Below are 21223 nucleotides of genomic sequence, written 5' to 3'. Positions count from 1 at the left end.
CTCGCCAGCGCACGTCGCCTGCACGTTGCACCGGCCAAGACTACGTAGATGATGGCGCTTCCGTTCAGACACGATTACTGTTAGACAAAATATTTATACACGAGCGGCGGGACCTATTGTTCTAAAAGAAGAGGATTTATGCAGATATATTCTAATTTCAAAACGGAATGTTTCACATTCGGGCGAAGAACCAGTGGCGTCCATTTGTACCGGAAATTGAGGGATGGAGGAAAGGGAATTGTGCATGGGGCATGACTTTCCCAGGGAAATTTGAAAAGCGGGGGGGGGGCTGATACCATTACTGTAATGGGGCGGTGTTCATGATTGGATACACATCTGTAATATGTACTACATTCCTGCGGAATCAGAACTGCATGTTTAAGGCTTTTTGTTGTTCTACCTTTACGAGTGATATTGAATACATTTTGGTTGTTTGGAAGTCCAAAAATATTTTCACAAATTCACAATCCGCTTTAATTTTTTTTTCCGACCACGACAAAGTGGAGGAATGATTCAGTGGGCCACCCCCGCTCGATACATGTACATACCCCCATTCTTTGCTCCCACCCAACCCCGGATTACGCCCATGTGCAATATCGAACATTTCATCTGTCACCGAATGAAATTATTCTTACCATTGCACTTTTAAACCTATCATTATTTGTACAATACCCCACTGTAACCACCCTCAAGAGACCCAATTTGCCACCCATCCCCTAACCAATAGCTGAGAAGACATCATAAAAGTGTTCAACACTACCACGGGGCAAGTGGCGAATCCAGCGGGTGGGGGCAGGGGCAACTTGCCGTCCAGACCGAATTTTTTTTTTTAAAGAATACTTCATAATAGTAACTCGGAAAATAATCGGTAGATTTATTCATCAAATATGAGCACCAAAACCCTAAGAAATTAAAACCATGAAATAAAAGCAAGGATATTGGAACCGTGAGTAAGGCTGTTGAACATCGTGTTGAATGAGCTCGAAGCCGAATTAGCTTTTGAATTTGTCCCCCCCCCCCATTCCTCCAAGATGAGATACACCCCTGCATGCGGGGCGACAAATAACCCGAAGAGTTGACTCAGAAACGACGGCGTAGTGTTTGACAAAGGATGCATGGTTTCGAATGTGTCTCCTGCCTACGATCAGCTGGTGAGAATGTGGTGGCAAATTATAATGACTGCCAAGAAGTTGTAGAACACGGCATCGTTCAAAAGCATAACGTTTGGATTGAAGAAACCCTCGAACTTTTGAATTTTCGGACAATCGGACAGAGCCCTTAGCATTGTTGCAGCATATTTATCTTCAGCCGTTGTAGTTTCATTAAACGGAAAGCTCCCATGCGTCGACAGAAAAAAGGAAGAACTCCCCCCCCCCTCCAAGAAAAAATGAAAAAAAAAAACTTAGATTCGCCTAGGGCTGTCCATGTGCTCAGGCGCAAGGTTATAATGTAATGACTGACTCGATTTTCAAACGGGATGCTACGCAGGCTGCTGAAACGCCAAGTTGAAGCAAGGAATTCAACTTTTACGAGGGGGATTACGCGTGCCGACATAGTGTCGGAGAATATTTTGCTACGCTTTCTGAAGTTCATACATTGAAGTTTGCTGAGTGTCTCTATCATCTTCTATGCAGACCTGAGGTGATGAAAGGGCTCATTTTTTAGCACAATACCGCCCTCAAGCGGGTATCGGCTGCTTACATTCCAGAGTGAAGTCTGATTTGTCTTTACAGAACCATGGTACAACCAAAACGAGAACTAAATGATTCGTCGTTCGATTTGAAACGAAACAAAGATTTTTGTGAAGTTAACATTAATGTTCATCGTAGCATGCCAGCATCATGCGTGATATTTCAGAATTGTGAGTGTCATTCGTATTCGAAGTAGTACGCTACGTGTATGTTGAAAGGCCGGCTGATAGTCTGTAGTCGGTCAAGCAATGTTTATTGTAACTTGGATACAGACGCCGTTCGTGCGCATTCAGAACGTGTATGAAACTTACAGAAGAAACCGGTATTTCCGACATGCGTACGTTTAACACAGTCTTTTTGTTTTTGATAACACATGGATGAGTTCAGTATACTTCACTTCAAAGAGTTTATTGCATGCATCATAATCCTTTGATATACCAAGATAAGCCTTAGCTTAGCATGATGGCCCAAAGAGTAGCTGCTTAGGCCTATATCTTTCTTTGCCTTTGCTCATGTAGCTTTGGACCTCTGAATTATGGTCCTGGCTATACAGTCATGACAAGTACTCCTGATCCTCCGTCAATAATCCAGTACAGTATCAACAGAGGAGTATATGAAGCACCCTGTTTAGGGGTCTAGGATCTACCTCTGTATCCTAAGCCCTACAATTTAGGCTACAGTCATGGCAGTAAATAGCAAAACACATTTTGGGGAAAGAATTAATTGAAGTCAATGCAATGAGTAGGCCTAATTGCAGAATAGGGCCTACATATGTACCCCCAAATGGTATAAACATGTTAACCACGGTACGGTGTGATGGAAATAAACATTGTCAGTGCCTCATGGAGATTGTTTTGTCGAGGCAAAGTGTGCAAGTGTACATAAAATTTGTTTATTTCTTTCCCTGTTCAGAATCAGATCTGAAACTGATAATGCAAAATGAATTTTTAATAGCATGTTATCTTTATGTCTTGGTGTGTGTGAGGGGAATGGACCGGGGCTCAGACAAGACTTTTGGGCGTTGACAAATTCTCCTTCCCTCCCCTGTGTGGTCCATAGTGCTGCCATCATCTGATAGTCTATAGGGGCAAAACATATTGTTAAAATGCCAATAGGTGTGTCATAAGTTAACTGCATTGCCGTCTTTTTCCCTTTTTAAAATTTTGCTCTACAGCTTGCATGGAGAGGCAAGGGTGCAAAGTGTTGATGGAGGCTGAGTGTCCATGTATGTAACTTCATCACCATCACTACAACAATGGGAGACAATGTGCCACTACTGAATGACTACAAACGAGAATTTTTCTGGAAGCGTTTCCCCCAGACGCTGCTTGGCGGAGTGAAGCTTCGGCTAGGCTATGATGCACCAGCGTACGTCTACCTCAATCAAATCATTCTGTTTGTCATTCCCATGGTCATTGGTGGCATGTTTTCACTTGTCGTGGAGCTTGCAGGCATCAACATCGTCGTTGGCTACTGCGTCGTCGGTGGATGCCTTGGACTGTACGTCCTTTGTGCACAGGGGATAAGTGTGCTACTTCAGAGGAGATCACCCAACACGGTGAGACCGAACCTTGGGAACATCCTCGCAGATGAGGATGAGGTGGACTTTGAGTCGTGCTTTGGGCCGGAAACCTTGGATTTCATTCTGCCGGTGAAGAAATGGAAAATCAATATCTTGGTCCATGCCGTGGTGTCTGGAGTCATGGGCGGGCTAGGTTTCCTGTACCTGGTACCCGGCACATTGAATGCATTGTATTATAATAATGTCGGAGTGACTGTTGTGATGTACATATTTGGCTGGTTTGCACTCTGTGTCGCGCAGTATCCACTGACAGTTACTTCACCACCAGAATCATCAGTTTTCAGGGCGACGGATCCTTACGAGACAATGCCCCTTATGCGGCCATTTCATTTGTGTCTCTTCTTTGCTGTTGATTTGGTGTGGAGGTGAGTCTCTTCAAATTTCTCAGCTGCAGGGATTTGATTCCAAATATACGTGAAAAAAGCAAAGCAGTACAGTGTTTTCCCTCTTTGTTTGCCAGCGGTTAACTTTGTCAAAAACTTGCTTGCTTTGCTAGTTTGTCTTTCAGCAAATTTTCTGTTGTTTGCTAAATCTCAAAACATCTGAAAACTAGGGAAAGACAGAATCCTTGCCTTGGATTTATAGCTTTCAGTGGTGGATATACATGTACAGTCAAACCAAAAGGCCAGCTCTATTAGACTGGCTGTACTTGGGCTCACAAGCACTGAGCATGTTCCAACTGTTGTGTGCTTTGTTCTCAAAATGTCCTTACATGTATCTGTGAGATTTGCCAAACTGGCTCATCAAGAATAGACCCCTTGCGTTTGACGTCACGTTAGAGGACATTTCTTTCTTTCTCTAGGATAGGCTTGAGTAAACCTTTTGTACATTCATTGTAATTAAATTGAAATAACAAAGAATAGCCTCTGACTCTGCTTTATAATGCAAGGGGTCTTTGGTGTATCTGCTCAGTATTGCTGTAGATTAGTATGTAGACGTGGCAGAGGGATGGAAGTTAAGAAAATCACTTGAAGTCATCTGCATAGATTGAGGAAAGTGTACATATTCTCATCCTTCATTTCAATAAACTTGCACCTTTGTGGCAACAACAGTGGCAATGTATGTGTGTGTGGCAATGATTCCTGTGAGAATCAAGCTGTATCCCCATTACATTACTCTGTAAAGTCTTCTTTGCTTAGGAAAACAGAAGGAAATACCTCTATAGCATTAAGATGGTTAATTCAGTTCTGATGCAAGGGGTGAAGTTTTGTTATAGGTTTTTTCTGATATCAGGTATTTCATTGGGATTTTCCTGATTTCAGGAATTTTTACATTGTAAATCAATTTCTTTTAAAATCTGGAAACTCCTGACCTTTACCTGAAAGGTACATTTGTACGTGTAAGAGTTGATAGAAAATAGAAGAAATTGTCATTTTGAGGAGTGTGTTTTGGCAAACACAAATGTTCATGTATACCTCGAACCCTACACTTCTGTTGCGCCTAGAACCTTTGGTTATTATTTTATGAATATTTCTGTGTCATCGAATCTCATCCCTGCTGATGTCACTTGGCAGTTCCTAGCAGTTTTTGTCTGTAAAAGTGAAAACCTACCTAGTGGAATCTGTTGTCTTTGTTTTTCCTAAATGTAGGTCCTATCCAGAGATCCTGTGGGTGAATCAGATTCTGCATATCATCTTTGTCTTTCTGCCCTTTCTATGGCTGATTGGCGTGCTGCCCTCTGTTGATGCCCTGATCCTTTGGCTTGGGGAGCAGATTCTTGCCCTGGTGTTTGGAGGGTCTCCGGTAGCGACTGATCTGAGGTAGGGCCACAGGCTGTCATTAAGGATTGATTGTGATTATGGGTGGTTGGAAGTGGAAGAAACAAAATCAGGGGGTGGGGGTTTGCAAAAATAAACACATTGAATTTTTTCAAAGGGCAAAAAAACTGCCAGCGATGTTCTTGCCTGCTACATGTAATAGTGGCCTTTCCATTTGAACCAGCACCCCATATATTTGTGTCTGGCTGGGAATGCACAGAGGAAGCATAACATTTCAGCAGCTGGAAGAAGTCAAAAGCGGATCCACAGCCAATATTTCAGGGGGTCGGGGACCAAATTTGGGAATTTCTAATGGGATATGTAACCTTTATAACCTTTGTCAGGGGTGAGGCTGAGGGAGGACTTTTTGCACGTATTTGGAAGGAAAAGAAGTGAAATAGTCTGCCCAAATTACCTTTCTCATAATTTTTCAAATACCTACATGTATATGTGACAAGGGGGGAGTATGGCCCTCGTTGTCTTCCTTCTCCCAGATCTGCCCTCGGAGGAAGTCTGCTTAAAGCATAGGATTCCTTGGGAAAAATAAGCAATTACATTTGCAAAAGCAGGAATGTTCATCCTTGAATTTTGAATTTGAATTTTACTTTTGAAATGTCTGTATCTCAGGTTGATTCTAATGTTGCTTGCGTCGGGAATCACTCTGGTGGTTGCTTACTTCCTGCCCTCCGAAGTTGGGACTGTTATTTTCTCAGCCTGTGCAGGATACGTGCTGAGCCTAGACCTGAGTAGCTTATTCAACCAGATACTTGATTGGTGCAGAGCAAGACAGCACAACAGATTACAGTCCCTTAACAGCCAATTGGGAGCCAAAACACAACGTGCCTTTGGCTGGAGGTGGGGATGGAGAGAAATCCTTGTGCATTTTGTAACACTGCTCTTGATTGGTGGGCTATCCTTTACTTGCGCCTATTTGAGAGCATCTGCCAGTGTCACTGTCTTTAACATCCTTGGCTATGGACTCGTTGCTCTCCGGTGTCTTCTGAAGATTTTAGGCGATGTTCAGTCAGTGTGCCTGTTTTTTGGACTGTGGCGAAATAAACTGTATCCAGAGAGCATCCAGAACACGTCAACATACAGCAAACGCAAGACAATTCTTCACCGGCTGTCCTATGCATACCGAACTTTGTTTCATGCAGGTGATTATAACTTAATACATGTCCTTTATATTTGAACATTTTTAGAATGCGAGTTAATTTTGAGTCAAGTACTGAAACAACTGATTGAGTCATGCAAACTGTATACATGGTTTTACCTTCACGCCAACATTGAGTAATGTCTCCACTAGTAGACATAGTAAAGCAGGAGGTCGTGGGTTGGAATGTTACCCAAGCACGTCGTCTTGTAACTAACCTTTGGAATGCCATATTGCTGCCTAGCACCTGGTATCCATGCTGAGGGTTTGTGCTCATTTCAAACGAACAATTAATGATGCCCACTTCATGCCATGAGTGATGCATGCAAACTTTGTGTGGAACGCATGCATGTGGCCAGACAGCTTGTATGGACATGTACATCTACTGTATGAAGCCATGGATATTGCAGATATAATTTTCTAATGGAACTTAAGAGCTGTGAGGTAGATACAAGTAGGTCGGATGCTTTTCCAAATGTCATAATAAGTCTAGTTTATGTCACCATTTAGTTTTAATAGAACTTTATTGAGGTGATCATTGTATTGTTTCTTGCTCTTGCAGTCTCTCCCTTGTTGGCATTGTCGTACCTGGCTTTGTTTCTTGCTCCAGTTAATATCACCTTACCGTCATTCCTCTTTGCACTTGGAGCTGTACGGTCGTTGAGACGGGTCAGTACACAAACGGACAGATATGTTCCTTTGATTTGCTAAAAACGAAGTCTTGCTACGTGGTGAGAAATCTGCACAAATTGATTGTAAGAGTGAGGACAAGCTAATTGATCCATCCCAGAAAAGATATTCCTCTGCAACTGAAAATGTAATCCTTATAGATGAATAAATGCTTATTCACTCCTTATTGTGGGCATGTTCTGACTTCTTTGCAGAGGTTGCAGTTAACATGGTTAAAAAAAGTCCATCTCCATGAAAAAAGTAGTGTATTTACTTGTACATCTTGGTGCCAGAAAAAGATACTGTACATATTTGAAAGATATCAAGATTGTTTTCACTGTTTTTCGTCAGATCTGGCAGGATACACCTGGGGCCCTCCTTGAGTTGTCCATTGTCCACATCATTAACTCTGTCCTGACCTTTGACCCCTCCTCCTGGTGGGTCACAGCAGGTCTTGGTATGCAGCTGTTGCTAGTCGGAGCCGTCTTAACCCGTCTCTTTGAGCTCCTGGACAAGCTCTACTGCTTCCTGGTCATCCTGATCACATCTTACTCCCTTGAGAAACAGCGCCGGTCGTCGAGCATGCCCCTCATCATTGTCACGGTAATTCTCTTTCCCATCGTCTTCGTCATCATCTGCCTAGCGACTGTCTTATCAGCACCACTGCTACCACTCTTCACGCTGCCAGTCTTCCTGATAGGATTCCCCCGTCCGCTGAGGTTCTGGCCAGGTGCCGTTGGAGCATCGGCCAACATCTGCAGTGATAGTATCTATTACAAACAGTTGGTGCCAACGCTGAGTACTGCATTGAGCAGAGCGATCGCTAATGGAAGTCTTGGTAAGGGATGTGGAGACTGTCCGTACATAAACCTTCAGTGGTAAAAAAATGAAACATGTTTTTAACAGACACTTTTTCTGTCACGTGCAAACATTCAGGGGCCCAATTTGTTTACCTACTAAACAAAAATTTTGCTGAGTACAGGATAATCTTTGCCTGGCAAATATTGCTTACCAGCCAAAATGTAGTACAAAGCACATTTCAAGTTGCTAGTTCTGTGTTAATGTTTGTGAAGTGGGTACACTAGTTGAGCCAAATTTTCTGCGTTAGATTTCTTTGAAATTGTGCCCAGATATGTTTTTAACGTTTAAAGAGGAGTCTGTACCCATTGCGCTGAGAATTGATCATGTGGTTTTCAACAGACTTAGTGAGGAAGCCTAAAAGATGATTTACTTTTTTGTTCCCGCCAGGTAATCCCATGCCAGGTTGCTTCTATCTGGTGCGTTTTCAAGACCGTATGGCCTGGATTCAAGTCCTCGAGGCAGGCTTTGGATTTTGCACCCTCAGCATTAAGGGCATGGAGCTGCAGGAAACCTCTTGCCACACAGTGGAGGCAGGCAGACTTGACGACATCTTTGAGACGATTTTTGAGCATTCCGGGGGCTTCCCCATCTGCACTTTCAGTCGCTACCCCATGAACACCCTCACTCCGGTCGACGCGGTTCCTGTGGATACGTACTCAGATGCTCGCAATGTTCTCACGGGTATTATTGACTCGCCTGAGATACTGAGAAGCATTGACAAGAGCTTTGTGCAGACCCTAGTTTGGGTGTTTCTACATCATAACGGCCACAAGCATCACGACAGCAACAACTCAGCAAAGTCACCCACTCCTCCAAAGATAGCAACACCAAGAGAAACCAGGTTGGTGAACAAGAATCAGGTGGGTGACTTGGCCACAAAGTTTGAGGGAACCAAGGCGAGTGACAACTGGGAGAATCGGGATAGTGGCAGGCCGTCCAGCATCCAGTCCCGGCCAAGATCCCAGGCTAAGCCACTGGCCTCCTCCTGGGGCAGCCTCAAGAGCTGGGAGGATGACGACTCGTTGGACTTCGACCTGGACGAGAAGCCCAAAAAGCAGGGTTTCAGCCTGGCTGGCAGAGTCAGGGACACCCACAGACCCAAGGAGTCACCCGCACTGCCGGGTGCCTTGGAAGGGTTCACCGATGATGAGGAAGAAATTCTGAAGGAGTTAAACTTTGGCCTGTCTTTGGCTGAAGCGGTTAACACAAAAACTGGGGATCCCCAGACATTCCCAATGCATTCCATGCCAAATAAGTCTCTCAACTTAGCAGGATCTGTCCAGTTCTCTTCCCTTCATTCCTCCAGGCTGAGTCTGCCCCTCAAATGGCGACACCTTCCAGTTGACCTTAGTCGCATCGCCTCCCTCTTCAGTCGCTTCCCAAAAGACTGGTACTGCCATGTCCTACGACACATGGATCTGTCCCAAGGAACCAAGAGCTCCGAGGAGGTTGCAGATGAGATAGCTGCCGACGATGCACTAACTGCTATGTACACACACCTGACCATGGCATGCTACGCAGTGGTTAATGTGTTTGGCCTGAGTGGTCAAGACGTAGTGTCTGCTGGAGCCAGCCACGTATATAAAGTGTACAGCGGTGATGTCCCATGGTCAACCAATCTGGATTGGTTGAAAGAAGATGAGGAGCTGTTTACATTGGTCATCAAAGCTTACAGGTAACGAATCAAACATTTCAGAAGGAAGATTATGCTGAAGCAAACTACACAAAATGCAGATTCATGTTTCTTTGTATCTACCAAAATGCAGTGTAGTTTTCATGTGAGTCTATGGCACAGTTAATTTTGAAGAACCAAATCCTTGAGAACGAAATTGTAAGGATGCATATACAAGTACCTGTATCCCAGTGTGGTCTTCGAAAAAATGTTGGATTTTCATCAAATAATAATTCACGTTTGTCTAAAATTGTAGCAAAGCATAAATGAAATAGTCCTGATGGGGTAAAGCACTTTTAAAAAATTTCTTAAAACCAACATCCCAGAAAATTCAGCTCCTTCCTGTAAATTTTTGTCCACTATCCTGGCTTACAGGTTTGCCTTCAAGCTTGCTTACGACCAGGCAGTGCTGGGAGGAACGGAGGACTTGGAGGAAATTACTGAATACCTCCAGCAGTACGAGACAGGGTATTACTTTGGTAGCGACCGGGAGCCAGAGTGGGCGGAGTCGGTAGAAAAGGGGGTGCCTCAGCTCTTCTCCCTGGTGCATGATGCCTCGGAGGTAAGTTGGATGTGGGCCCAGTGGAAAGTGTCTGTGTAGGGTCCACCTTGAACACAGTCAACAGACTCATCATGTACCAACTGACTTCGCAGTCTTTGGCCTTGCAAAATTTCCACAGGGCCTAGAAAGTGCTGTCTTGTTCCAAGTACATACATGTACATGTACCCCCCATTTTGGAATATGCTCATCGTGTTGACTGTGAAGATATGCAGTGCCTTTGCTGTTAGTTCATTGTGGTAATGTGTGCAATTTTCCATTCCCCAGAACATGTTTTCTTTCCAATACTCCAGTCCTTTGGAAAAAAAGGAAGAGGAAGGAGTCATCAAAACAATTTGCCAGGATTCCTTTGCACTGCACTCCCATGAAAAGTTCTTTGTTCACAGTCTTGTGTGAGCTGATAATGGGGTCTATCAGCAGTCTAAGATCTTACTTGACCAGACTGGTGATCAAAAACATCATTGAGCTGGTTCATATAACATTCCAGCAGGTTCATATGACTGCTGAAAAAGAGAAATATTACTACAAATAAGGCCTGTTCCCACGACAGCCTGTCAACCCAGGTTGAACTCAACCCTGGGCGAGCCCATGGCTGCCCTGGGTTGAAAATTGAATTTTTCAATCCAGCATTCAACCCAGCATAGTTTCACACTTGTTTCGTATGCATTAAGCTTATCGGGGTGAGTTCAACCCAGAAATGAGCATAAACAATTTTCAACTCCGGTTGAAAATCTCAACCCTGGTCCAAAGGAGGGTTCAGTTCAACTCGGGTTGAAGTCAATCTCAGGGTTGACGCAGTGTGAATCGCTGCCAGTTTTCAACCCTGCTTCAACCCCGTGCCAACCCTTAGATTTGTCTAGTGTGAAAAGGCCTATAGTGTTACAAAGAGCAAAGTCTTTGGGTCTCAATCAGTTGAACTCTTTTACTGTTCTTCGTGTTTCAAATCCTCTTATATCAAGGTTCTAGCATCAATGTGGCTGGTCCCTGCAACCAAACAAGATTCAACCACGTACCGTCCTACTTGTTTTTCTCTTTACACTCTGCCAATTGAGTGGGCACACCATATACTCCCCCGCCCCTTTTTCTTGGTATCATTCAGGGTGTGTACAAAGGTCGGGTGCTGACCCGCCAGCCGGTCATGGCTCACATTGGCAGACTCAATGCGGAGGTGGTGCGGTCCCTCTGGGCGTCCCTCAACCTGGAGCTGCTGTACTTCACGAATGATGATGAGGAGCGTTACAGCATCCAGGCGCATCCTACTGTCTTGAGGAATCTGACCATACAGGCGGCCGATCCGCCCCTGGGCTATCCAATCTATGCATCAACGCCAGTCACAGTGCCAACATTGTAGATGCTGACATTAAGTGACAAAACCAAGTTCTGGAGGGATAAGGTGAAAATTGAAGCAAGAAAAAAATTTCCCCGGTGTTACGACCAATGATGTAATGAAAATGACAAAATAAAATAATAAAGTAACATGGCCGACATGGCCAATGATGTAATAACCCCAAACCAATCGATAATGTAAAAACAAAGAGACCAATGACGTAATAATCATGGCTTTGCTTTACATGTACTTTGCGAAATTTTGGGGACTTGTTGTATGTTCAAGTATTCATTGCCAATCCTACCTATTTTAGCGTTTTGTAGGTGACCAGCTTTTGAGGTTTTTCCCCACAAGATACCGGTACAGGGGTGAGATTTTTCAGCTTTATTTCCTCACTGGCTGTGTACAAAAGTATAGGAGATTTTCACAGGTCAATCTCACCCCTGAAGATAGTTCCCTGCAACATATCTTCAAGACCGTATAACATTCAACTTCACGATTGCTAAGGACTTCGTTCTTATCCCAAGTGTGCTTGAAAAGAAAATGGCCACCTTTGATAGGGTTGTTCCAGAACTGAATAATTATGCATTAAAACGGTAGGATCAAACAAAAAGTCCACCAGACCATTGCAAAATATGAGCAACTCCATGGGGAGTACATTGTGCCCTCTTTGTTATTTTATTGTTGGTCAGTTTGCATTTTTACATTACCAGTTGATTTTCTTGACATTATCGATCAGTATTATGTCATCAAATGATACCATTGCCGTAACACCCAGCCAAAAACTGTCCTGAAATGATGGCCCGAAACATGTTCTGTGACTTCAACATCCAGTGCACACGATCATGAAAGGCCCAGGAGGGGGTAAAACAGCCAGGGATGTGCAGAAGTTGGAAATCAAAAGTGTAAAATATAATTTGGGGTGGGGGGATATGCACAGTGAAAGTAACCTCACACCAAGGTGAGGTTTCGTCTTCAAGTTTGCCTGATGCAATGTAAGAATTACCGAGCAGAAAAAAGTTTTATATCAAGTTTGTCAACTTGAAATGTGTGACCCTACTTTTAGTTGGCTTTGTTGGTAGGGGTTATGCTTTATTGCATCTTGTTTTCTTTTGTTAAATTTTAATGCCCCTGTTGTATAGTGTGTGGTTCTTTTATGGAGCTCAGTTTCCTCTTAAAGAGTTCTTTTTTTTTTTTAAGTTCTTATGCTCCATCATTTGAACGTAAGTATTGGATACTGAAGGCGTCCCCTGAAAATGTCTTTTTATATTTGTGGGCATTCAGTGAGGGAAGGACTTTCAAGAACCGAAAGGTCCACAGATGCCAGCAACACATCGGACTCTCAACTCACAAACAGCTGTTCCACACTCGACTTGTTTTCAGGGAATGTGGCTACCATCTCTGTGACAGACACTGGCTCTGTGGGTGGTGAGAATTCAGGTCTTGAAAACATGACAAATGCCTAAGACATAAATTAATGCACTTTACTCTACACTTTTATTTTACAAACTGTCACTTCCAGTACGTGAAATATCACTTCTGGTGCCGAGAAGATTAACAAGAATTTAAACTTGAGTTATTTAACCTACAAAGTGTACTTATATATGTGGTGTGTGTATATATGAAACCTATACAAGAAAATTGCAATTTGTATTTGGTAGGACTCAGGATTGTAAATGCATAGCAGTTGTCAATGCAGTGTTTTGTATGCATAGGTACATGTATTTATGACAGGATTTATGCATTTGTATTCATCTTTCAAGCCCGAGCTGAACTCAGTCTTGAATTCTAAAAACTAGCAAGTACAAATTAAACTATTCAGGTTCCTCTCACTTTTTAGAATATCTGTGTGACAAGGTGGAGAGTAGTACATACATGTAGGGTCATGGATTTAACCACATGCTGCCGGGTGCTTTTAAACATGCAGTGCACACATATGGGCGATTTTCAAGATTTTCAATTTTCAAAATTCTTCAAATATTCATTTCATTTAATGGATGTTTACACTCATACGAATGACTGCTTGGTGGCTACTCTAAGCTGACAGGCAACCTTCATTGACTCCTGAGTATTTCAGCCAGGCCTGCCACCCTGTAAAGAGAGCCTAGAATTGTGAGGTGTTGCGTAATTTCCTTTGCCCCCAGTGAATGCGAGTGGCGTCTTTTCAAACACGGCTGGATTGGCGAGCAGCGGTGCTATGTCGCTCATCAATGGGGCCCTGGAGCACTTTTGTCCGTGGTGCTAATCCGCAGGCGCGCTATGCCCAAAACAGTGATGGATTAATGCAAGCCGAGAAATGATGGCAATTTCCAGCAGCAGGTCTTTTGTTCCGAATACGGTCTTAAATTGTTACATGGACCAGCTCTTTTGTCTCATTTCCCAGCTCTGTGTATAAACCCATGGTGCTCGAAACGGGGTTCCCTGGCAGCTAGTGGTTAATCCTAGAAAAAGGTGATTTCATGCAAGGGTTTGTGAAACTCTTGTCCTGATTTCTTTCACAATAATTCCATGGTAGTTGCAGCACTTTTCTTCTTTCATTTTCTTACTACTCTTTGTAATAGCCTGTGGTGTACTGCAGGTATACATGTATGTGGGATTACAGTGACCAATACATCTGACACTACTTTTTCTGCAGCATTACACAGTGAAATGCATATGCATCCGTTTCTTTCAACGAAACTCACTTGGTGGTATATTTGATGATTTTAACATGGTACATGTACATGTACTTGGTTTTTACCTTTTAGAGGTTTATTTTCATTGTCATTTTGGAACACTTACCCAGTCAGATTAAGTTCCATTTGAAACTCCACAAAAACTTCAGTTTCTACATGTAAGTAAATGTTGGAGCACTTTTGTTTGCTATATATCAAAATTAACTCCACTTTGTTTACTGGTATAATTTGAGTTTTGTCTTTGTGTTTCAAAGCAAATCAGTCTTCTATGTTAAAGGATAGAAATTGTGACAAATATGGAGTATAAAATCCCTGTCAAATTTGGACAACTGCCAGTTGACAGTAAGTCAGCAGTGCTAGTTGCTCTGAACATTGCAGTAGAGTTCCAGCTTTTTAAGTTGAAAGCAAAAAGTCACGGCTAATTTCTTTTGTTTCAATGTGTGTTTTCAGATGCAAAGTACTTAACATGTATTAAAAAGAAACAAGAAAAAACACTCAGTACCGTAACGTGGTCATCTTAATAGGCTTTTTAGTCTTACAAAAGTACTTTGAGAACTTTTATCACCCTGTTCATATTATTGACATTTATCAAACAGATCTTACTGTGTAATGTACTGACTGAATACAGACATCACTGATGGACCAACAATAACCCAAAATCTCTTCAGTTCTTTTCAATAATTATGAAACCTACAGATGCTGTACTTTTACCAAGTTTGGGTTTCTTGGAATGATCCTACATACAGGTAATTTCACCTACAGACAGACATTCCTGTGTATCTGCAAACACATATATTTGTCTCCAGAAGCTCGTCACCTTTATCTCAGCTTGCCTACTGTCAGATATTAATACTACAATGCAGAACTTGAGTTTTTCATGATTAAAAAAAGCTGTTTTATTTAAGAGTGCAAATATCATGTACAATGCTCAATATTAAAATCTGAACAAACCCTTCATTAGTCATACAGTACAAGACAAATTCATTTGGTTCGTATTTAATACAAAAAAATGAAACCAATCCAAACTAATCCTAAGCTGTGTTTATTAATTCATATTAATTACACCAATAGGAATGGAATTTAAAGATGGAATTTACTGGTCAATAATCCTCACTCATCAATACCGGTAAATTTAATGCCACCTTGGAATTGAAGATGTCTTCATCAACCTGAAATCCTGATTTCAGTTCATCTGTGAAGAGAGAAAACAAATTTACATTCAAAGTAACGTCTATCCACTGCCACTGCTGGGGTTTTTAAAAGAGAGTAATCATGTACCCGTTTGGGGGAGGGCAGAAGGTGTGAGATGCTGCACACCTAACCCCACTCTCACTGATGAATAGAGAGAGGTAGGGCTGGTGTACATGTGCAGCAAGGGAGTTGCAAGTTCTACACAAAAATACCCCTGTCATTGCTGAAAATGAGATAGCTGCGTATACGACTTGTGAATAAAAATTCTGGTTTGGCATGGTTTTTAAAATGCTCTTATTTGAACCACAGACATATTCCTTTTCAAAGAAATTTCAGAATATCTGTTTTGTAAAATCCTTGTGGAGGCCTTTTCAACTTTAGAATTTCCTTGTGGAGACCCTTCTGATCTATTGCACTATCCTATTCCTGCCCTAGTTATCTCATTTTCACCAATGGCAATGGTATTAGACTGTTTGTGGGCAACACTTGCAACTCCCTTGCTATACAGGTACACCACAGAAAGCAATGACTCCACAAGGATATATGTGTGCACGCATGCCATGGTTGTCTCGCACCTTGAGGCCATGGGCTGTAACCACAAGGCGCCCATTTTGGATCATGTTCCCCAAATCCACTTCATGTACTGACATGACTGAAGACAATTAAATGGGAAGGAGCCAGACTAATTTTCGACCATACCAAGTATACAGAGCCAGACTAATTTTCAACAATACCAAGTACATGCACAGGTATAGCCTCATTTTAAAAGTATTTGGATAATAAAGATGACATGACTTTTTATGCATACTTGGTACTACCCATACAGGGCCACATTATAAATATGTTCCATATGAGTTCTATGAGACCAACTCCGTCATAATGTACATGTACCAGCACCAATTTCATTGTGATGGTAAAAGCACTGGAGCCTCATTGCATTCCATGTTGATGCTGAGCTAGATCCAAGATATGAGCTAGATCATTTTAGCAGGCATTAAATGTTCAGAGATCATTGGCAGGGATTGCCTTTGCTTCTGACTCAAGATGGCTGTCTGACAGTCAATGTGAAGCTAAGATGACTGTGCTAACAAGCATGCATACAGCCCTTGCAATGGGCAAATGACTGGGAAATCTTAAGTTTAGAAGCCCTTCTGAAAAGAACCGGGAGTATACTCAACGTTTGGGACTGCATCAGTCCATTGTCAGGAGACTGAAGAGATGCTGAAGATGGAGCTGTTTATATAAGGTGACTGGATGCAGACGGGGTCCAGCAAGTCAGTGAGGTGTGTCATTTGGGCATAAATTGGGGCGGGGTGAGGTGGCCGGGGATATAGGAGACCCATAGGCGGGGTGGGGGTGTGCTAGGGTATAGAGGACCCATTGGACTGGGAGGTGAGCAGGGGTTGCCAGATGTCACTGATGGAAAAGCCGATGTCTTGGGGAACGGTGTCATGCTTGAGGATCTCCAAGGCTACTCTGATGCATCTTGGATACCAGTGCTCGATGCTGGTGATGAGGTGGCCTTGGTCCCAGTTGATGAAGTGGTCTTCAGAGTGGGAATGCTTGACTTTCAGACTATCCCTGACTTCTCATACTCTCCCTTCCTGCCATGGGCTTGGTGTTCTTTGAGTCTGGTGGGGAGGTCCCTACCAGTCTTGCCAATATACACTTTGCCGCATTGGCAGGGGATCTTGTACACCCCTGGTCGGTGGTGCGGATCTTGTCGGTCCTTGTGGAATGTCAGCATGCCGCGGATCTTGAGAGGGGCTGTGTGGAATACCTTGATGTCATGCTTGCTCAGGATATGCTGGATGTGGTGGGAAGTAAAACCTAGGTAGGGGAGAGTAACAGAACTAGGGGCCTTATCTAGTTGGCTTTGGGTATAGGAGACCCTTCGGCTGGGAGGGGATCTTAGTCTTGGGTCTTGATCTGCTGGGGCTTGTAGCCATTTTGCTGAAGTGCTGTGGAGATGTGGTGCAGTTCTTTGGTGAGGTGTTCCTTGTCGCAGATGTTGTCGGCCCTGTGAACAAGGGCACGGTTGACAGACGACTTGATTTTGGGGTGACGGAAGGAGGAGCTATTGAGGTATCTGTCGGTGTGAGTGGGTTTGCAGTACACCTTGCGGGAGAGGCAGCCATCTTGACTTCTGAACACCTCAACATCAAGAAAGGAAATGCTGCCATTTCTTTCTTGTTCCATGGTGAACTGGATGCTGTTGTGAAGCCTGTTGAGCTGATCCAAGAAGTATCAGAGGTTGTCTTGCCCGTGCTGCCAGATGACAAATGTGTCATCCACATACCGGAGCCAGATCTTGGGACGATGGTCAGCAGTAGGGCTGGCGGTCTCAGTGATCGAATTCTTCCATGAATATGTCAGCTAGAACCAGGGATATAGGGGATCTCATAGACGTTCCAGCTAACTGTTCAAAGAATTTGTCCCGCCATCGGAAGCTAGTTGAGTTGACGCAGGTGGTGAGGAGGTTGTGGAGCTGGCTTGGGGTGAGGTCAGTGTGATCCTTGAGGGTGGTGTCCGCCTGGAGTCTGTCTCTTGCTATGGTGGTGGCTTGTGGTACTATCGCAAGCCTTTCCACCTATTGCTGTCTTTCACCATGAATAGCCTGAAATTCCATTTAGAAGGCCTTGCATAGAAGTATATTTGCAGGTGTTGCACTATGCATGGCACGATCCTCAGTGAACTCGGAACAAGATTCTCAACTCCCCCAAACAGACTCGTATTTGAGTCACAAAACATCAAGTCCCAGTCCCAAGACATCTGGGTCGAGTCTGAGTCAAGAGTCACCTTCATTATTGTATTAATTGGAAACACATTATTTCCTCCATTTTTCTTGTACAGAATTTGCATTCTGCGCTTGATCTTCCGTTTGCATTTCTCTTAAAATTAATAAACCCAAAATTGACTATTTTTGGAATGAATGCCGTGACCCATCTTGTGTTTTCACATATGCACAGACCGAACTGACATCAGATCATCGGACCCATAACCAGCTGAAACAGAGATTCTTCGACCATCAAATTAATACACGTGATTCAAAGCTATTGCTTGGGTAGGGCCCAAGCCTGCGTATAATACCGAATACATCATGTACTAATACAGTATCAAGTTTAGACAGGGTGCATGTTTCGGTAAATTGATTTCCCTAATCAATATATCTGCAACCACATGTGCACTGAAGTAGCTGCATCACGCACCGTTTTGCTCAGTGAAAAAAAAACCATGCAATGCTGTGATTTCTGACTAAGGCCGTGCCGAGTACCCAGGTACCTGAAATCTGAAAATAGACATGCACCCTTTTCTATAGAGGTTCTGCACGGCAGCTATCTTTCCAGTAACTGCTTGTTGTGTTACGGAGGATAGTACAAAAGGTCTACTCATGTGTATCCCTGTGGAACAAAAGCTCTTACCGGAAAAATGGCTGCTATGCAGAACCTCTATTGATTACTTGTTAGAAAACTACTGGAAGAAAAATCTTAATAAAACACAAACTTTTCCACAAAAGTGACTCCACAACCTCAGGTTTACTCTTTTTTATTTATGGTAAGGATTTGTGAGTACACCATGGGATCTATCTCTTCAGAAGAGGTGAGGCTCTGAAGAGAGCCGTTGAGTGTCAACTTGACATTTCGACCAGGCGTGGACAAGTTTGAAAACTTTACTTTCACAGTTTGCTCTGATCTTCACTTTAATTACGGGTACCTGGGTACCCACCCGTAATGTGAATCGGGTACCTGGTTCCAAAACTACCCATTAATGCACACTACTATTTCTGCCAAGTCACAAGTCATGCAGGTCCAGTCTGAGTCTGCTGCCCTGAGTCATTTGTCTAGGTTCTTAAAATACAACAGAAGGGCTACTTTCCCCATAGACACTGCAAACTGTATTTAACCACTTCGGGCCGGGGGCATAAATGTTGATTCTGCTGGGCTGGATTATTTTTCATTTTTTTCTGTTTTCAAAATTCATATCTTCATTTACTGGACACCCACATGAATGACTGTCTTGTTTTTACTCAATCAGGCAGACAACATCTATTGACGCCAGAGTATTTCAGGCAGGCTTGCCTCCTTGTAAAAAGAGCCCAGATTGTGCGGTGTTACGTAATTTTCTTTTGTTCCTGAAACTGACACAGTGCGCTGCTGACGTCTTTTCAACAGGGGCCAGATTAGCGTGCATTGCTGCTGCGGTGGAGCGCTTTTGTCCCCGATGGTAATCCGCTCGCACTGAATGCCACAAACAGTGGTATACTGTTTCAAAACAAGGCTGGATTATCTCCGCTACTGACAGTGAAAAATGTTGGTAATTCCCAGCAGCCTGGTCTTTTGTTACGAACACGGTCTTGTGTTACAAGGCCTAGTTCCCCATGTCCAATTTCGGACACCCCGGCTGTGCATGTGAAGAATACCTGTCTGAAACCGGGCTCCCGGCAGCAAGTGGTTAAACAAACCTGCCTTGGCCACATATACAAGTGCATGTTTGCCATCATTTAAATAGTTAGGCTTGAACCAAACTATGAAATGAAGCAAAAGCCACATGCCAGCTGTCATTTTGCCTCTCCTTCACAAACATCAAAAATACAGGGAAATTAGGAGATCAGGTACTTGGGGGCCAGTTATGGGGAGTTCAATCCTAGCATCCTATTAACATTTGTCTCAAAGTAAAAAAAGGGAAATCCACAACAAAAAACCAAAACCCCCTCCCCCAAATAAGAAGAAACAAAATAAAAACAATGATTCACAAAGATATAATCTATTTTTCACAAAGTTTACCTGAGACTTCTTGAAACTTTCCACTCGCTCATCTCCATATACCTTTTTCTTGATCCTATAAGGCATAGAGGAAAAAAAATGAAAGAAATTTAAATAAATATGAAATACAATAAAAAGCACCCACAATCCCTATATACACACACATCATATTACAATGTAAATGTGGCAGAGCCAGAAATGTTTATGTTATTAAGTACACGTTTATACATAGAAGTAGTTCCCCTTTAAAATGTTTAACTTTAGTTTAGAGTTCTTGATTTTTTAGTAGTGTGCCCCCCTGTTTATTTGTTTAAGCCCCAGCTTCCCCCATATAGAGTTGCCACATGGTCTGGTCACACTCAGTGTAGCAGATCAGCAGAGACCAGTCACCTTCACATGTACCTGTGTATTGTTCCTCCTAACTGGAGTGTGGTTTTCTGCTTGAGCCCTATTCTGCTAGCAGTCAGTGGTGAGTTTCTAAGCTTTTCTTTTTCATGTGTAAAGTTAATTTTCCCCTCTGTCCCCAATATTATTTAGTTTCTAAACCTTTTTTGGCCAAGGTTTGTGAATTTTCTTTCTGCGTATTAGTTTTTTGAATCACTAAAGTTTTCCTAAGTTTGTTTAACTTTTATGCCTAGAATTAAAACACACTATAAGCTTAAATATCGTCTTTTAGATCTATACTTATCTGATTTTCTCATATTTTCTTACCTTTCTTACTCTTTTTAGTTTAGGAATGTTAGTGATGTAAATGTATTTCCACCCATTTGCCTCAGAACATGCTTTTCTTTGTCTTCTCTTCCTTAGTTGATTGTTTATTTGGACTTGCCAGGGGATTTGAATACTAAATGAGCCCCATAGACCTGTGCACATTTTCGGTTTTATGATGTGTTAATCTGGCTCTCCTTCCTGTTCTATGTAGTTCATGCACAAGAGATTTTGTTGTTTCTTATACATGTATGTATGTTTTCTACTTCTCATGTTTTCCTACTGATTGAAGTCTGAGTGTAAACTCATAATGTCCATTTTCATAATGTCCATTTTTTTCTTATACATGTATCTGTTTAAGGACACAATACTGGCTAACCAAAATGGGACACATAGGTAAAAATTCAATCGAGTGAAAGGTGTTTAATTTACTTTTAAATTATGAGAATGGACCACCCTCTATCAGAAAATAGCAATGGGAAGATAATCGGCCCAAGAAATTTTCTTCCATGCACTGCTTTCTGTAGAGGGTGGCCTCATAAGTTAACGTTGGTTACGGTGTCCACTTTGCAGTCAACCATGCAATAATAAAAGTCAAAGAAAAACAATGTGGAG

The 21223-nt window shown here is 42.7% G+C and overlaps 2 protein-coding genes across 6 annotated transcripts in view; one reads left to right on the top strand and one right to left on the bottom strand.

The window, feature by feature from the left end:
* Positions 1-1710: 1710 nt before the first annotated feature.
* LOC110976792 (pecanex-like protein 4) lies at positions 1711-14440 on the top strand. 3 transcript variants are annotated; one of them, XM_022230369.2, is made up of 10 exons: positions 1711-1861; positions 2866-3638; positions 4863-5033; positions 5658-6187; positions 6746-6852; positions 7204-7690; positions 8101-9388; positions 9761-9947; positions 11044-11337; positions 12556-14440. In XM_022230369.2, exons 2-9 carry the CDS (start codon positions 2947-2949, stop codon positions 11293-11295), a joined length of 3714 nt encoding a protein of 1237 aa, XP_022086061.2. In that variant the 5' UTR covers positions 1711-1861; positions 2866-2946; the 3' UTR covers positions 11296-11337; positions 12556-14440. The 3 variants fall into 3 exon arrangements, with proteins under 3 accessions (XP_022086061.2, XP_022086060.2, XP_086991463.1); XM_022230368.2 differs by having other exon boundaries at positions 11044-14440; XM_087135337.1 differs by lacking the exon at positions 1711-1861 and adding an exon at positions 1905-2028 and having other exon boundaries at positions 11044-14440.
* LOC110976723 (dehydrogenase/reductase SDR family member 7-like) overlaps positions 12746-21223 on the bottom strand; it is a 22986-nt gene continuing 14508 nt past the window's right edge. For 2 of the 3 annotated variants that reach the window (XM_087135348.1, XM_087135342.1), the window contains exon 8: positions 19799-19976. In XM_087135348.1, the coding sequence (XP_086991474.1) occupies positions 19805-19976 (172 nt within the window). In that variant the 3' untranslated portion in view covers positions 19799-19804. Of the gene's footprint in view, positions 15139-19798; positions 19977-21223 lie in introns of those variants that run through there. The other variant, XM_022230239.2, reaches the window with a different exon arrangement.

This window comes from Acanthaster planci, linkage group LG01 (genome assembly GCF_054643075.1).
Source record: "Acanthaster planci isolate LZ-2023a linkage group LG01, COTS_SCS, whole genome shotgun sequence".
Classification (NCBI taxonomy): domain Eukaryota; kingdom Metazoa; phylum Echinodermata; class Asteroidea; order Valvatida; family Acanthasteridae; genus Acanthaster; species Acanthaster planci.
Note: the sequence above shows the minus strand (reverse complement) of the source record. Positions and strands in the feature narration are given on the sequence as shown.

What these genes read in the sequence shown, in the direction of transcription:
- LOC110976792 (XM_022230369.2), top strand. Translation starts at nt 2,947, where the DNA reads ATGGGAGACAATGTGCCACTACTGAATGACTACAAACGAGAATTTTTC. An exon ending in GCTGTTGATTTGGTGTGGAG is followed by an intron (nt 3,639 to 4,862) that starts GTGAGTCTCTTC and finishes TCCTAAATGTAG; the next exon opens with GTCCTATCCAGAGATCCTGT. An exon ending in TTGGTCATCAAAGCTTACAG is followed by an intron (nt 9,389 to 9,760) that starts GTAACGAATCAA and finishes CCTGGCTTACAG; the next exon opens with GTTTGCCTTCAAGCTTGCTT.